Below are 18940 nucleotides of genomic sequence, written 5' to 3'. Positions count from 1 at the left end.
AGATAGATCTATCACAGGAATAAATTACAACATTTTAAATATATAAAAATTGTATTTATTCATTATTATTATTTTATGAAACAAATAAGTCAAACTTGAAGAACATAAAATACTTTTTACCAAAGAAGAACTATTGAACAATAGTGCAACTAGAAATACTGAAGATAGTAATAGGTTATAATACTGGGTTATACGTAACAGCATTGGGTATACAAGGAAATGCTGATGATAAATCACTGTGTGATTCATTTAGATGAATATGAATTTGATGATTTTTCCTCTATTACATTGCATTATCTCTGTGTTCATTGTAAGAAAGCCATTAGTTTGTATATACTATCAATGGTCGAGTCTACAGCCTCAGGAAGTCCCAGCTGGGTGTCTCACAGATGTGTTAGGCGTGACATCACTGTGGAATTTCCGATAACGTGCCGCTATCTGCGCGATCTGTTTGTCTGCGCGATAAACAACAGACATTGTGAACTTCACCTCAAGGCACCCTCTGCTACCCCTACAACATCGGTTTAACGAGACACAGATGCTCTTCTACATTCACACTCACACACATCTTGTCATCAAACTTTACGTTTATCTACTATTTATTTTATATTAAGGACACTTAAACTATTTTATGGAAGTTTATTATTCAAATACAAAATTGGCAGTTTCAAAACAGAAAACAAAAAGAATCTTTTTAACAATAGCAATAATAGAAAAAAGGCACATTTTTTTGTCCTTCTTAACACACATAAGAACCACTTACTGATATTTTATACTGACTGCCCAACACTGACATCTACTGGACCTTCCCAACAAATCTCAGACACTTTTGCTCATTCAACACACTATACACTTTAAACTGGCCATAATGTCGATAACCGCTAATTCAAAGGATACATGCCTACAAGAAATATCCTAACAATGATGAACAATCACATATGCTATCAACAGAAGGCCATTTTAGTTAGGGTTCCAGTTTTTTTTCAACTTTTGTAAATTTTGCTCATTTGCATCAGCAGATTTGCAGAATCATTTTTATTTCCTGTAATAGTCTTTGCCCAGTAGTTACACACTCTAGTGATTGAACAGCTAATTCTACAACTAGAATAACACATAAGAATTATAAGCAATTTCTCTAAAATAATTTAAGAAAGAGATGAAAATGGTGGAAAAAAAGAAGCATTCAAGAGCAGCACCGTTTGTCTCAAAGGACAATGCCAAGACAGCAATTTCTGTTGTTCTTTAACATGTTCCTGCTCTCCCAAGTTTTCTTTCTTTATCCCTCCAAGACGAGAAAACAGGAAAACGGTTTCAATCTGTTCCTTCACTTAAAAGATAAGTGAACGGGAAGTGCGTTTCCTTGTGCTCACACAGACAGGAAGTTGACATTTCAGTGACGGAGCTGCTCAAGTTAAACGAGACAGGAGAAGAGTGCTTGGCGTGTAATTCCCTTCAGGAAAGGGAGAAGGTGGCTTCCACATATTGTGCACAAAGTTAATGGGGGAAACGGTAGAGTTTGTGCACAGAGGTAAATATTTAAGGTATAAAGACGGTTTACAAATTTTTCAATGAAAGGAGATCTTGTCTATGTCTATTTAGTCTTGAATGAAAGATGAACAACGTTGTCAAGACACTGGCTGGCCTGCTACATATTTTGGTTATAACTATCATCAAAATATTTAGCAAGTTAAATGGCGCTGCTAAATACAAAGCCACACTTATGATTCACTTGGTATTAGTTATTCAGACCACTTCTCACATTTCAACAGGCTTACAACTCGCTGCATGTTTCCTGAGACGTCTGCAATTGCCTTATAATAGTGGACCTTTGAGATTTGGGCTTTACTCATAACAATCGATGTGCTGATGATTCCTGTCAAATAAACTTGGAGTAGCCTTTAATTCTTTCAAAGTACAGCTATCACCGCTTCCTTTGTTGCTCCCATGGCAATACAGTAGTTTTCCTGATGAGAAGAGTCTGCTGAACAATGCTGGCTCTGCAATTACACTGACTATGAGTCCAGAAAACACAGAAAAAAATAATCTTAATCTATGTTCGTGGTTAGGTTTAGAAGTGGGTAATATTTTTTTTTTTTTTTTTACAAATCTAATCATACAAATTCACCACCAAGTTGCCAAAATTTAAAAATCTCATGACATTGGGTTGAGTGATACAATACACACAAAAATAAAAAAACAAAACAAAAATGTGATATTTCGTGTTAAAATAAAATCATATTTGCTGTAAGGATAAACCACAGAGTTTGTCCAGCCAGTGTCCAATGCTGTTTTATACAAAACCCACCTGGACAAAACCAGTCTGAAAAACCAAGGCATGTTTTTCTACTAACATACACTTCTTCTATGAAAATTACAAATACAGTGCTCATCAAAATGTCATAACAATGCATGAAGGAAACAAGTATTGGCACTTGTTAATCCCTTTCTTAAAGGGGCCCTTACAAAAAGTCCCAAGAATCGAAAACAGCGGTCTCCATCATGCTGATGTGTCCTCCTAGGACGATGACTACCTGATAACCCTGGTCTTCAGTAAGATCAGTCAGAGCTATCAGAGTCCGAGCCGTCTACTCCATAGAGCTGAGCCAGGGTCCTGAAACGAGGTCCCCACTCATGCAGGAAGTCGTAGTCCAGATTGGACCCACTGGAAGATGTGTCCAGAGAGCTGAGGGAACCAGCCAGGGATTCAGATCCCTCGTAGCCGTAGATGTGTAAAGTATCGTAGGGAATCCCATCACGGTCATGATCGGCCTCATCCTTCTTCACCTCGATCATCATGGCCATATCACCCTTACAAGCAGATGGTTTCTTCACCACGGCATACAGTGAAGGGCCCGTGCCGGGCCGAAAGCTGCTGTCGTGACAAGCAGAGGATAGGATGGAGACGTCATAACCGTTTGTGTCCATTTCTCCACCTCCTTCCTCATCATACCTCACCAGCTGCTCGTGGATTTCGCCAGAAGACTTGGTAACCAAAACTTCCTTCTGATAGCGCCTCCGCAACACGATGAGGATGACGATGACTAACAAGATGGAAGAAATAGACACCATTTCAACGTTATTTTCTTTCTTTCTTTCTTTAATAATCATTTTAACATCTCTCTGTTTATTTCTACGTTGAACACACGGTGGTATGAAGAAGTTATCACGGCGATCTGTGAACATCAGAAAACTTCAACACTTCTCGTCTGTTTGATGGTGTGACTATCACCAACAGTCTTGTCTTAATTGTCATCACTCTTATCTAGAAATGCAAGCGTGAACCTCTGCTTTGGAAAAGGTGTAGAGATGCAAGCAAACTGTCATCTCACACTTTCAGCAAAGGTCTGTCACTGAGATTTACCTTTTTACATTTTATACTTTTTGTATGTACTTTTAGCGCGTTAGGTTATAATAAGTAGCAATACATAATATGCACCCTAAAGTGGTAAGTAAGACAAATAAAAAACAAGACAATGAAAAGGAGCAAACTAAGCGACTGTCTTACATGCTCTTATTTAGTGTTCAGTACCTGGGTTATTTATACAACCAGACCACTTAAAGGATCCTAAGATGGTGAATAAAATATACAGAGTCTCCACTTGGGAAATTACGGCCTTTCATCAAAGAAAGGATTTAAAATGTTCACATGTATCATTAATATAACCGTGCTCCTGTCAGGTCACGAGTCCTGCATAATCTGGGCCTGATTAAATGATACATTTGCTTTTTTGTTTCTTAAAATAAAAACTATGCGGTATGAGTCGATGGTCTTTCATGAATATCTTTGTAACAGAAAGAAGAAAAAACAAGTGAGATAAGAGCGAGTCTAAATGTACCCAGGATGGTGACGATGCAGAGAAGAATGGCTAAGAGGGCGCTGACGCTCATTCCAGCTCGGGCGTAGGCCATACAGTACTCCACCCGTCGATCCGTCTGACACGTGCACACTTTAATATGGAGGCGGTTAGTGCTCTTCTGTTCTGGCGTCCCTCCATCGCTGATTTCGATTTCCAGCATGTGCTCCACCGAGTCCTCTGTGCTGAAACCGCCTTGCTTCAGCCTAATGCTCGCAGTGTTATCTGCAACAAACATTAATAATTAAAGAGATGCAGTCATTAATTTTGCTCGTATTCAGGGGAAATGACTAACTGTGTACGGCACAGGTGCAAGCTAACAATTTTCATCAGCAGTGCTATTGTTGTCATTTTACTCCGCTTTTGTTTTCTGTTGATGCATTGAGGGAAATGTTGCCGAGATTTTTGTGACAATTCAATGCAACCGGGCCTAAGAATATCCCATTTCACACAATAGTAGGAAGAGTAAATCTTCACTTTGACATCTGTGTGGCCTAAACTGAAATGCTCATCTAGCACATTTTGAGGTCGGTCGGTTGCAATTGTAAAACGCAACGTTCTGTTGTTGCTTAAATACATGGATAAAATAAATGTTAATTATTATTTTATGAACCGAAAACATGTTTGGATTTTTTTGTGTGTGTGTGTATGTGTCTGTTTTAAAGTTTTAACCATAGCAGTCATTTCACCTGGACAAACTACTTTACTTTCCTGTTCCGGTTTAAAATAGTAAACCTTCATATTAGTTCATTGTACAGCTGTGAGAAAAGAAACCTCAGTGTCCTGAAAATGTTCCTCAGTCTGGCACATTTAGAAGATGGAGTGTCAGATCACAGCTGCTTTCAGAAAGCTTGTACCTAATGCATTTTACAGTATTTTGGTGGGTTTTGCCCTATTCATTTCATCCCTGATTGCTCGAGAACTCAGCAGCGGTTAGTTTGCTTTGGAATAGACAGACAACTAAGATTAAAGCAGTCTTAATATCATTCATGATCTTTTAAATTAAACTTTACAAACATTATCCTATACCTTTAATTGTAGAGTGTCTTATTAAAGATGTTTAGACCCACTCTGTTGACCGACCGTATAGTGAACGTGGATCAGCTCACCTCTGTTATCCTCAAGGGAAAAGTTCAAGCTCCTTTTTGCCAGAGTGAAACGAAACCTGCCTGAATTCTCGTCTTTGTCGTAGGCACCGACAGTCCCGATGATCTGCCAGAGGGTAATAAATGAAGGATTAAAGAAATACGTAGCTAAAGAAAAAATCATCATAAATGTGTTAATGTGAAATGTATTCAAGAGACTCCTTACTGTTCCAGGTTTATCGCTCTCACAGACATACACGTGGCTACTGTTAGTTAGTTCTGGTTTGTTGTCGTTGATGTCAAGAACCTTCAGATTAACCAGCGCATAGGACATTAGACCTGAGGATTCAGAGAAAAAAAACCCCACATAGTTATTAATGAGCTTGATCATAATAATGATGATCAGACAAATGATGATAAAGCTTATATACAGTATATACATATTTATATGGTAACACTTTAGAATAGATAATATATATATATATATATATATATATATATATATATATAGGTTGTATATATATTTTTTATTCATTTAATTGTCTGTAAATATATTGCTGTTATTTGGTAAATATGTAAAGTTTTACTAAAAACTTTTGCTACAATATTAATTTCTAATTAAATCAGTGTACTCTTGCAATTACATGTAATTAGCATAGCAAAACAAAACAGTTCCCAAAAGTCACATTGTGTTGGATTTGTTGATCCAAATCTTTGATTAACAGATGATTTAGCCAGAGCTAATTCAGTGAGCTTGTGATCGCTCCAGAATATAAATAAGACTGAAATCACAAGCAAAATCACATATTTTGGAAACACAAATACTAAAGGTTTAGACAGCTGAATTAATGATCCTCATGGTGTTAAATACAATTTTATATAGAAGCTCAAATGATAATTTTTTTACAGATATAAATGAACGGTGCCTTAAATGAATATGAAACACTACTTGTTCCCTGAAAAATAATCCACATAATTTACATTCACAGTTTTAAACCTTCAGTGTTTTTGTAAAATGTGGGGAAAAATGATGGTGTGTCAAAACGTTTGACTGTTAGCGTAAATGATTAGGCCGTGAAAGCTTGTTTATATCTTACCATTTGAGACATCCTCCTGTGCTGTAACCTGGAAGGTGTAGGAGGATTTTTCCTCTCTGTCCAGTTGCCTCTTCAAAGACAGATGTCCTTGTACAGGATCCACAGTTACAGGACAGTTTGAGTCTTCAATAGAGTAACTAGAAAAATCAAATGTCAATATTAGATAAAACCATTTTGATCTGTTTACATTATAACGTTTATGAAAGTACAACAAAACACAGAAGGCTTTCTTCTTTTTTGATGAATAAAAATCTTACCGTATTTTGTATCCGTTTTTATCTGGATCCTTTGCTAAAACAGCTCCAATTGGATTCTTGTACGGGCCCTCGTAGATGCTGATGTTGTATTCAGTTTGGCTGAAAACAGGTGGTTCGTCAACATCGATTACATTGATGAAAACTTCAGCCGTCGTCTGCAGTTTGAGTCCCTGGTTATCTGGTGATTTAGACACTGTGCGCTCTGACACGGTTACACTAAACTTGTGCATCTTCTCCGTTTCATAGTCCAGAGGCTGAGTGATTAGGGAAAAAATGAGCAAAACAATCATTTTAAAGAGAATAATTTTAGGAGATAAAATGTCAACTTTAATCGATATCATAAAGTGCGATGCTTAGTCTTAGAAATTCAAGTTGCCTTGAAGCTTGTTTAGTAGTGAAGTTTGAAACGCTTACCACTTTGAGGCTAAGAACTCCATCTTTCTCATTATTTAGTTTAATGGCAAACACCTCATCAAATTTACGTTGTATAGTAAAAGAAGGATCTTTGTTTTGTATCTCGTCTTTGTCCTCAACTAGTAATTTGCCAATTGTATTTCCAGGTTTGCTGTCTTCTTTTACATTAAAATGGTATTGTCCTAAGGAGAAAAAGACATTTTGTTGACAGCGATTTGAAAGATAGTCTAGTCTAGCATGCAGTGTTATGGAGCTTTTAGGGTCATCTTACCTGATTTGAAGGTGGCAATGTTGTCATTTATGTCATCAATGTTTATAGTCACGACGGTAATAGCAGAATTCCCAGAAGAATAAACATCTGGCATGTCTTTGGCGCGTATAGCAATTAGATACTGACTTTGTTTCTCTCGGTCAAGGGTGCCTGTCAATGTTCTGATTTCACCTAAAGACAAACCAAACAAAGATATTCATAAAGCCATAAAATACGGCCATGAACTGAACATTCTTGCTGCTGAACATTCATTTCAATCAAAGAATACTGGAAAATATGTTTTCCACTACATTATTAAGTAGCACAACTGTTTTCAACACTGATAGTAATAATTAATAATAATAATAATAATAAAAACAATTATTGAGCATGAAGTTAGGATATTAAAATTATTGCTGAAGGATCGTGTGGCAGTGAAGACTAAAGTAATGACTGCTGAAAATTCAACTAAAACAGAAAAAAACCTTACTTTAAATTGTAAGTTTATTTGCTTATCTATTGGGGTAGATTGCAAACCTTTATTGTTGATGTTGAAAAGATTTGTTCCATTCAGAAGGCTGTACCCAATCATTCCATTTTGGGTGGTGGGATCATCAGCATCAGTTGCCTTTACTGTCATTACTATAGATCCTAGAAAGATAATGCGTCCAGAAATTAAATGAAATGATGTTTTGCTGGCTGTTTTACAGTACCGCAACACAAACCACATTTCATAAATCCGTCAGGGTAAACTACATAATAGTTCTTCACTCCTATATTTGTAAAGCTGTGGTCATCCTGTTACCTGCATTAGAAGATTCGCTGATGGATCCAGAGATGTCAGGTGGAAACACAGGGCTATTGTCATTAATATCCATGACCACTATTATAAATGTATCATCCTTGTCAAGCTGTTTTCTGGTTTTAAGGCTGATGAGTGAAGCTGTCAGATTGTAAACACTTTTCTCCTCCCGGTCCAACTTTGTATTAACAACGATATCCCCATTGTCATTTACAGTAAAAATGGTATTAGCACCTTCTCCTGAGAGATTGTATCTTGCAGATGCATCGTAAAATGTATTCTCTAGCTGAAAAAGGAGGAAAAGTATAGTAAAATCATGAATTACAATAATCCAAATATTTAGTTTTTTATATCTAATTTTACATAATATTTGAAAGAGGACTCTATTAGATTTTTTCTTGACTGTAAGCTGTATATGCAAGCAGCACTATACTTTCGTTAAATTGATCTTTATTTAGAGCCTTTACCTTTCCAATTTTTTCAGGTGGGTTTTTTGGAGGCATTTCCTCATTCACATAAAGTTTATCCCATTTCCAGGCTCTCTTATGCCTTTGAAGCACTCTGCTCGGCGTGGATGATGTTTTCAGAGCTGGGTGGACATCAGCTCCCATGCTGAGAGTACATAAAACCACCAGGACACCTGCCCAGAAGCCAGGCTCAGTCATCTGCCTGCAGGCAGACTGTTTCATCATCTGCACACCATGCGAATGAACAAAAAACAAAAAAAAAATATATACATTAATTCATGCCTTTCAAGATTGTTTCTTCGCTCTCACACAACTCAGTATGTTGGAAAGAAAAAAGGAAGGAAGTAAAGAAAAGAAGTCCATTGTAATCTCTGACTTTGAAATCCTTTTATTAAACGGTCTGTCTCATTAGGGTTCCTCCTGTGGCACAAACTTTCGACTGTATTCTTCTGTATGATGGGAAGCAGCACACTCTAACTGTGTGACACTGTTAAAGCCCACTAATACATTCCCTAGCCTACTACATTCCCATCCCAGATAACACACTTTAGCTTGATGGACCATTCTTATGTTAGACTCATTTAGATGATGATATTAAGATGAGGTGGATTATGCTTCTTAAGTGTTCCCAAATTGCTAAATCTTTGCTATAGGGCCCCATAAAGTCCTCTACTTAAAATGATTACTTTCACATAAGCTGTAAAACAATGGCTTCAGAAATGTATGGGCAGCACATAAGATAATATGCTAGCCATGCTTCAAGCTCATTTGAACTTTAATGTCCCTGTTTATTCATGCCAGTTTTTTTTTCTTTCTACTCCTTCTAGGGCAAAAGGGAAATGTTCCTCATTATCCACTCTTTGGTAGGACTTGAAAGAGTTCTTTTACAAATTCGTTCTTACAAATGAGTTAAATATAAATAGTAATAACAATAATAATATAAAATAAGTAAATAATATTGTTTAAGATTATCTTAAGTTGCCAAATGCAAAATAATGTACAAAGCATTTGTCTGATGTTCTGAAAAGTTTCTCTTGAATCTATAAAAACAGTAGTCTTTTATCATGTTCTGTTCTGTATTGTTTAGTCTTGAATAATGTTCTTTAAAATGGTCAAAATATTTGCACAAAACTTTTATTACTTCTCATGTTTTACCTGGATGTTCATCTGACAGTTTTTAAAAGTAGGCTATATGTTTTAGGCTGTTCAAAAAATATTTAAAAGTAACATTGCCATGTTTGCAAAATTCAAAAATAGACTTAATAACTTAAGAGAACATATAGAAATAACATTATAACTTAATGGAAATTTAACAAAACACTCTTAGATATATATATATATATATATATATATATATATATATATATATATATATATATATATATATATATATACTCTCTGTAGGCCTGTTTTTAATGCAAACTACACATATTATATTTCAATCTATGGTAAATGAATATTAATTTAGTCAGCAACACTGCTCGTGTCATATTTAAAATAAGTCATTTTAATTCATTTTAATCCCCTTTTCTACTTCACTATCTCTTGTATTATACTTTCTAGTATATTTTTATAGAAAAAAATGAGGGAAGATAATTTCCATCCAAACAAGTCTAATGTAAACATCACGTATTTCTCTTGAATTTCCCACCCACCTCTATCAGCAAAAAAACAAGCGAACATGTTTTTTAATACAGTTCCGTGCCATCAGCTTCGTAGCTGAGACTCGTTGTAATCTCAGCACATTGACACTGAAGCGTGTTCAATACAAATTGTTTTCAACACTTGACATTATTGAAAAGCACACCATTGCCACAGCGATTGTTGTTTCAACCAGTCATTTGAAAGGATTTGCGCGTATGTGTGTATGTGGATGTGTGGGCTTCAGATTAAAATAGGTTTAATCACGGAGCAGCTTCCAGCAATCTGCAGTCTGCCTACTCTCTCCTCTAGGAAATCCAGCCTGACACAAATCAACTCTCCCCTCCTTTCTATCGCACACGTCTTCAGTGTCACAAGTTCCAGCAACCTGTTAAAGGTGCCACTGCCACTGCCACCGCACCTGTTCTCACCTCTGACTCATCTGGTACACCTCTCTTCATTTAGATTCTAAGTATATGTGTTGCATAATGTCAAGCTCACGGCTGGCATGTTTTATATTATTTATAACCTGAACTGTGATGTTTTACATAACCTTTAATAATTAACAGCACCAACTTTCATCGTATGATGAGCACTGATTTCCACATCTCTTAAAACGTTATTCCTACAGTGGCATATGGGATGAGACATTAAGAATAACCTGTAACTGCTGTGCTGTTTCAAGAAAAAAAGCAGGACAGATGGTGCACGGATTTATAACAGTTTCTTTGTTCCTAAGTAAAATGTTACATCCAGATAAGTTCAACGTCTTCCCACGGGGGAATCAGCGTTCCTTAGGAATTTCCTTCCTATCGTTCAAGGAAGCATCATTCAAATTGGTGAGAAATATTCCAATACAAATTAAAACCTAATAGATCGCGTACAGTATCCAAGATACACAGTATAAACAGATGTAAATATTTCAATTGAACTTCATATTGAAATATTAAAAAGACACATATACATATATAAAGACATGTATACATATATAAAGACATATATACAAAAAACAATATTTATATAAATAAAAAAAAAAATACACCTACCAGAGTTTTGGTCCCTTCAACAGCCTTCCTAAATTCGAAATCCCTTCAGTAAATGAGTCGTATTATATCCTCCTCAGTCTCAGGTCGGCGGTGTCTGTTTCCAGCTGCATGTGAACCTGTCTGAGCTCCCACAGAGCTGCTCACTGGACAATCAGGCCACTCCAGTGGCAAAAGTGATCAGCCCAGCCCAGCAGTTCCTCTGGCCGCTTCCTGTTATTGTCCCTGCCTCTTTAGTCCAGCTCCAAACCCCTCTCTGGAAAATCAGATAAGATTCGCAGCCCCCTGACCACCAGTAGCTCTGAGAGGCAAGCGGAGCATTACACCGCTGAACGAGAGAGAGAGAGAGCGAAAGAGACGGGGGGAACGATTGCGACTGGGAGAGAGAGAGACTGAGGGGGCTGGAGGTGGGAGATCATTAAGTTCCAGCTTGCTCCCTCAAAGAGGAGAGGAAAGCAAAAGTGATTTATTATTCAAAGCTATAGAATAAAGAGCAAGATAAACAGGTTAACGGAGTTAAAGTAATCCCGAGAGATTTTTCTCTGAGTGGTATTAATTTTACAGAGGCTCTGACTGTCATATCTGCCTCTGTGATCTTGTCTAAACTAGTAAGTGAGAAAGGGGCGGGTGGAGGGGTCTAGTCGTGCATTCAGCGGAGGGCTGAGTTTAGGGACTGGGACTCGCGGCGGATGTATGTATCTGTCAGAAATGCTTAGTGTTGTGCCCCATTGATCTAAGTGGAGAGAGTCAGTTTAGTAGGATTAGTTGCACAGAATGGCCGAGCCGTTTTGACAGGGGACCTAAGATAAATACCCCTGGGTGCTTAGACAGAGAGGCAATTGCTGAAGTGCAGCCCTGCTTGACATTTGCCTTTGTTTGTTTGTCTGCTCCTTGGCTTTTTCAAGGATATTCTTATTTCTTTGAATATATCTACTGGCCTTCACTTTGAAAGACGTGGCTGACAGACTCTCACGACAGGCCTCTGGTAAAAAAAATCGGTCTGACCTTTGATCCTTTTTTAGCCCTTGCTCAGAACGCCCTGCAGAACTTTTGTTCAAATTTGGTTGACTTTAAATCTGCTTCCTCTCCTCGGAGAGTATTACTTGACCTTATTTTTTTTTTAACTAGCACATGTAAAAATAAAATCTGATTGTGATAAGGGGAAGAAAATGTAATGTTTTTATTTTGTAGTCATTAAACTTTCAATATGGCATGAAGTGGAAACCTACTCATTCTGTGATACCTGTCCAATTCGGATAGTACTCAAGACATATATAATTATACAGTATAAAAGGTTAGATAACTGCTTGTATGCTTTGTGGCTCAAGATCAACTATCTTTCAAAGTTGAAACTTCATATTTTACAATATTTTTGTAATACGGAACAGCTATCATTTCATGAATTTCATTATTCTTTAAAAATAATACTTTAATAATTGATAATTATGTGTGTGTGTGTGTGTATATATATATATATATATATATATATATATATATATATATATATATATATATATATATATATATGAATGAACATTTTAAAACATGTATCCTTATATATCTTCTAAAATATAATTAAAGTAGATTCTTCAAATGCTTCTAAATAATTATAAATAGTGTTTTTATAATAATATTATTTAATATACAAATTTTATACTTTTTTTTACAGTATTTCTGTTATTGTAGACATGCAGCGCTACTGTACAGTACATATGGCTAAGTTGTATTTATTACAGTATTGTATTGGTACTTTAAATGAAACAATCATTTAATGAGTTTCATTATCCATTAAAAATAATAATACTGTTATACTTAATAATTCTAAAACACACACAAACCCACACACTGGTTTCCATTTTTTGTGGGGATTCTCCATAGGTGTAATAGTTTTTGCATTGTACAAACCGTATTTTCTATCACCCTACACCTAAACCTACCCCTTACAGGAAACCTTCTGCTATATCAGATTTTTCACTACACTCCATTCTGTGTGATTTATAAGCTTGTTTCCAAAACAAATGTCCCCACAAGGTCAAAATTTACTAGTTTTACAATACATGTGGGGCTACTGGTCTCCATAAATACCAGTTACACACACACACACACACACATACAATATCTACAGCTCTAATGTTTGAGTAACTACACATATGTAACAACTCACTGAATGGTGTATGCAAGTACAAATGCGTAACAGGTCATTGGTAACAACACTTTTTTGTGTTGTAAGTATAAATATGTAACAGGACTAACAGCACTTTTTGGTAAAGAAAGTGTTAAAGTTTAAATATAGTTCACCCAAAAATGCTAACTATGCCACAACCTACTCACCCCAAGCCATGCTAGCTGTATATGACTTTCTTTATTCAGACGAACACAGTCAGGTTTTTATGTATCTTGGCTCTTCCAAACTTGGTAATGCTTGTGGATGGTGGCCTTGATATTGAAGCTTTGTAAACCGGGCATATCTGCAAGTATTGTGTCGGAAAATTAACCTATACAGTTCCAGTGGGCTATCACGTGTCTTCTGAATCAGATCTATGTGTTTTTGTAAAAATCATATTTCTATTTTAAAAAATGTATCATGAATAATTGACTTTCAGCAACGGCCATATGTGTGTTACGGAGCTATAAATAATGGCCGCTATCCAAGAGCACTGCCAAGCTTGGGGGGGAGTATATTAGGCTTTACATATAAATTGTGGTTGGTGTTGGTGAATGTTACATTTTATATTATGTGGACAGTTCCTGAGGAGTTATCAGTAGTAGTCGTATAGCCAATCAACCAATCCGATGACTACTAAAAAGTGTATCCAGATAAGTGTGCCATATGCATCAGACATTTAGCCAGTGTTCCATGGCCGTGACGCCTGAGGCTGTAGTTATATAATTTCTGTTACACGAGTACTTAGTGAAGTGAAAAATGTGTTGTTACAATGTCCTGTTACAGATTTGTACACACACATACCATTCTGAGGGCTGTTAAATGTGTGTAGTTACAGAAATACACATCTAGTTACTATGTAACTACACAGGAAGTAGGGCCAATTAATATAAAGTGGGACCCAAATCTCGTGTACCTTTGGGCAGAAATAAAATTCTGACTTCAATGGGTAAACTTACTTAAAAAAGTGCTTCTGTGGATTCCTCATTCCAGAAGGTTGTACTGGTGTATTACATGTTCCTCGTCGTCATCTGAGACCTTTCCTTTTTCCTCCTACAGGCACGACCGTGGTGTTTAACCCTGCCGCTGTCCAGCAGACATTATCTGCACCATCACCCACCGGACCGCATGAGGCAGTGGATGCTTTGTGAAGTGTGTGCTTTAAAAATAGCAGGGTTCTTGTCTTCTCTCATTTGCCCTGGGTGAGCAGCCAAGCGCATGGAGGCCCTCGGAGAAAGCTGATGTACGGCATGTTTGAGGCGTTTGGACTGATCTTAACGAGACGTTAATGTTCAGTTAACGTGATCCTAAATCCACCCTGGGGCATAGTCTGGATGGAATAACGTGTTTGAATCGCCCTCCTTCCACTTTAGTCTTATAGTGAAAATGGCCCCCTTTTAAAGAAACCAGACTTTCATATTGAGCACAAATGATTTGTTGCCACATTTGGGATGAAGCAACGAAAGCGTAAAAGTCTGTAATTTTTTAGCTTTGGTAACACGACTCAAAATAATTGCGTTACGGTCATACCAGTGAAAATTTGTTTTAATAATGAAACACAAAGAGCCCCTTCAAAAGCTAATGAGAAGTGCCTGAGGAATATGCATCGAATGCATCCTGCTGTTTGCAAGGCTTTAGCTAAATTATGCAGCACGAAGAATACAATAGCATCAGACACATTCAAGCTAAGGATGTTTCTTCTTTTGATGCCCTCTGAAGTTTAAAAATGGCTTTTGTTTCCTTTAGATTTGGGAAAAGTTCCATTCGCATTGTTGCGATATTGGTTTCACAGTTTCCAATCCTTTTGCCTAATTCAATCACAAAGAAACAAACGCTCAGAAATATCAAAGCCAGTTGCTAATTTACTTTTCAGGAAGCATATTAATGCTAATTTTATCACTTCATTCAACCGGGCGGCTAGACTAACAGAGCCAGCGCTTGCAATGCAGCTTCCAACAGCCAGTTAGCGCATTATTTTTGATGTTAAGATGTGTGAAGAGACGACCCGGAGCAGAGAGCTACAAAATAAGAATGCAGCCGCAGTTGTAAGAGAAAACAGACCCGGGCGATACTTTCATGTCGCTTTCCTTGCACTCACATGTTGAATTCATTAATTCCCAGAACATATTCCCTTCAGGTTTAAGGACTTGAGAGAGTTAAAATTGCCAGAGAGTTTCATCATGGGCCTACTTGCCCTTCATACCTTTTTCAATAACAAACGGGGGAAGTATATTCAAGGGTGGGTAATCACAGCAGAGGGATTGCCTCATAGCGGGAAGGCAGAAAATATGTGCGATTTTGTAAATATTATTTGAAAAGCAACATGGTACTTCACAAAGTATTAATTGAACTTTGTAATATGTAACATTGATGGTGAAAGATCGGAAGCTTCTGCGCATTCCCCGTGATGCTTTCAGGTTTGAGATTCGCGAAGGGAGGGCTGTTGAGCGCGACATCGGTGACATGCTAGCGGAATTAGTCACGCAGAATGAATCACGTTACATTTTTATCTCTGATGTCACAACCCCATGTATGGTATACAGAGTATCACGCCCACCGTGATTAGTAATGCCAGCTTCAAAGTCTCTGTTCTCCCCTCCTACACCTTTCCAAAACCGAGAGGTCTGCTAATCCCATCACTTCAGTCCTAATCAAGCAGCTCCAGCCCTGCAGTAATTTCCGTAACGTCAGTCCCGGCTTCCTCCCAGGCCCAAACTAATCTTCGGCTCATGTCCTGTGTTTGAACCTTCGAAACATAGCGGCAGAGGCTCGGACCTGCACCCCTGAACTTTTAATCGCTGCACAGATTTGCGCTTTGCTAACCGATTACACACACATGCTAAAACGTGCTGTAAAGGGCAGGGGTGCCTCAATTGAAAGCACATCTTGGAGTTCATGGCAGGTAATTGGGAATGATGATGAAAAACAATTACTGTGAAAGGTTTTTTCTTCTCATAACACTGGTTTCGCCGAGAGGCTAAAGCTATTTGGATTGAAGCACACCACTTTCAAACGGAGACTCATTTCGTCAAGTCTCCTGAGTGTAAGCATCTCATCGTGAGCATAGAGAAACGTTGTGAACTGGCCAGCTGTGTTGGATCCATGGGATTTTTATTCTGTCAACAGGAAGCTCAAGGTTAGGGGTTTAAATGGGGATGTTGCTACTGTTTCAATAGGAGGAAGTGAATAGACCTAAGGCTGAATGAAGCATTCCTTAGCTAGAAGACAAACGTAACTCTAGTTCACTGGGGAGTTTTTTGCACCTTGAATTCTTTATGATCAGCAGATTTCATTCCCTTTTCTTTCACTGAAGCAATCTTACAGAAATGTCAGACTAAAAGGGGTTAATTTAGTCTAACTGTGGTTCCAAGAATGAATTAGAAAAAGAAAAAGAAAGAATGCAAGCTAAGCTTAATCAACAGTTTTACTGCATAACATTCGTTGGAACAAAAATCAAGGTTATATTACAATGGGAGTGATTGAAACCAAATGTTGGAGAATGTAAAAGCAAAAACATGAAGGTTTTTTACCCATTTACTTATCTGTAAAAAAATAATTTGCTGTAAGGCAGTTCTTGTTTTTTTATAATGTTATTTTGTCATGATTGTCAAGATGAAAATCTGATAATTATAATAAAAAAGGAGGCCAGTAAGTCATGGTAATATTTAATGTTTTCAACTCATTAAAATCATTTTACTCATTTCAAAATAATTATAGGTTACATGGAATTCAATTTGAATTAACTGGATTTTTCTTTCATTTACTTGCTGTATAACTTAGCACAGTTTATTCCCATTAATGCATGTTTACATCTCATGGTTATACTATCGAGATCTTGAATATTTTAATGTTTACAGACTGGCCTCATTTGCATCCATTTTTGCCTCATTACCTGTTATTGTAAAGAAATGGATGGACAAGTTGAAATAATTTTCATAATCATCAACACTATGCCAAAAGTGCTGTTGATTGAGCTTAACTGCCATTAAACCACGAATATTCCTTTAATAGTTATCTGATTTAATAGAGGTGAGATGATTAGACAGATTCTTTTTTTCTTCGTTCTTCTTTATCCCCTGTATGCCCTGTTTATCTGCTTATACTTTCACTGGTGGCTTTAGTATAATCTTTAGCCTTAAGAACCAATTTAGTGGTCCAGTCGCTCAAAACACTGTGTTCAGGAACTTCCATCTGGGCGATGGGTGATAGGGGGTCATGTTGTAAGACAACACCCCACCCCCTTGCCAACGCAAATCCGCACTCTTTCTGATTTTCTTTCTCTCTAAGCCAACCGACCTCGTTGTTCCAAGTTGTCCTCATATTCTGAGATCTTCTGCTGCTATGAGGAAATTCACAAAAGACAGCTGAATATAACTATCAGTAACAGACTGACAGTATTTTTTCTACATATTTGACCCTGTTCAGACAAAAGTGTTTGTTATCGACAAATTCCGCCATTCAGTAGAAGGCGAATGACCCAATAGAAAATGCGAACTGTGACTACGCACTTTACATGGCAGTTTCCTGAAAATGTTTCAGAAATCTGTACTTACTAAGGTCGCATTTTGAGGAAGCTGCCGCTAAAGGGTCCCATTTGCCGCTGCATTGAGAACTGAGTCAGTGCAATCCAGCAAGAGAGAGTAATACTGCTCCAAAAGCCTCTGTAACCCTGAGTCACTTGCTGGCAGCTGGTTGTTTTCAGAGGGAGAGTAATTTGGATGGAGCGCCTTGCCTTATAAAAGATGGACAGGATTGGCTCAGATATCCATTAGAGAGGACTTTCTAAGCCTGTTATTAGAGGGGAGAAGAGGGATCTATTGAACGATATCAGAGAGATTTTGAGTTTGTAGTGAGATTTGAAAGCCACCCCCCTTCCCACACCTTCTTAGCGATTTGCATTCTCTTTTGTCGTATTATCAGGGACATTATTACATTTTCCCAGGATTTCTGTCGTAAGACGGTTTAGGCATTTGGGTTTCTTTGGGAGTTGGAACTTCATTTTGGTAATTTAAATTAGCTAAACATTGCGCCTGGCAGAGTTGATGATCTCAAACATCTATTTAAGTCTTTTAGTCACACATACAATTAACATGACAGAGTGGGCAAACAGGCACAAGAGCTACTATTCCTGTAAATACGCTCTTTGAGTGCCATAGATTTAGAGTGCAGTCAACCAAACAGGCTTTTGGGTTCGTTATACCGCTGCAGGCTAAGTCTTAATTGAAGCATGATTAATGAATAAAGTTCACTCCCACATATTATGGATTATCTCTAAATATACATCGCTAATTTGTTTCGTACATTAGCTCTTATGCTTAGTTGTCTTTTTGAAATACAGAGCATAACCATTTCAGCTGTGCTTTGGTGGAAACAAAAGGATACCTCATCAATAGATAAATGGTATGAATGGAATGACAGTTCTTGTGTTATTTTCCATGAGTACATGTGATTCTGTGTAACTTTATTCATCGTCATTTTTTATGCCTATAAAAATTAGATTAATGCTGAGATCTATTTAAATTGATACTTTCAATCAGCAAGGACACATCGATTTGCTCAAGAGTGACAGCAAAGACACCTTTAATGTAAAAATATTTGTGGTGTCAAACGATTAATTGCAAAGTTTTTGCTCACATAACATATATTTGTATACGCCTGCTGTGTATATTTTTTAAGTATGCATAAATACAAACACGTGCAAGTATAAATTAAAAAAACTAAAAATTCAATGTTTATATGTTAAATATATTTATATATAATATGAATTATATGAATATAAATAAATACATTTAAATACATTTCAAAATATTGTATGTGTGCATTTATATTTAACACAATCATACATTATGTAGATAAAAACATTTAT

General features: G+C 37.0%; 1 protein-coding gene across 1 annotated transcript; it reads right to left on the bottom strand.

Moving 5' to 3' along the window:
• Positions 1-624: 624 nt before the first annotated feature.
• On the bottom strand, positions 625-11181 carry cdh5 (cadherin 5). The gene is made up of 12 exons (XM_043244231.1): positions 10914-11181; positions 8227-8451; positions 7763-8045; positions 7495-7608; positions 6979-7149; positions 6708-6889; positions 6294-6547; positions 6037-6173; positions 5166-5278; positions 4964-5066; positions 3837-4079; positions 625-3041 (listed from the first exon to the last, which is right to left on the bottom strand). The coding sequence occupies exons 2-12, from the start codon at positions 8449-8451 to the stop codon at positions 2557-2559; spliced, it is 2310 nt and encodes a 769-aa protein (XP_043100166.1). The 5' UTR covers positions 10914-11181; the 3' UTR covers positions 625-2556.
• Positions 11182-18940: the final 7759 nt, after the last annotated feature.

This window comes from Puntigrus tetrazona, chromosome 7, assembly GCF_018831695.1.
Source record: "Puntigrus tetrazona isolate hp1 chromosome 7, ASM1883169v1, whole genome shotgun sequence".
Taxonomy (NCBI): domain Eukaryota; kingdom Metazoa; phylum Chordata; class Actinopteri; order Cypriniformes; family Cyprinidae; genus Puntigrus; species Puntigrus tetrazona.
The sequence above is the reverse complement of the archived record's forward strand: the minus strand, read 5'-3'. Positions and strand labels throughout refer to the sequence as shown.

Excerpts from the sequence above, each read along its gene's own strand:
- cdh5 (XM_043244231.1), bottom strand. The coding sequence starts at position 8,451 with ATGATGAAACAGTCTGCCTGCAGGCAGATGACTGAGCCTGGCTTCTGG. Across the intron at positions 7,609-7,762 it reads CAGCGAATCTTCTAATGCAG|GATCTATAGTAATGACAGTA; the intron begins GTAACAGGATGA and ends TTATCTTTCTAG. Across the intron at positions 7,150-7,494 it reads TTTCAACATCAACAATAAAG|GTGAAATCAGAACATTGACA; the intron begins GTTTGCAATCTA and ends GTTTGTCTTTAG.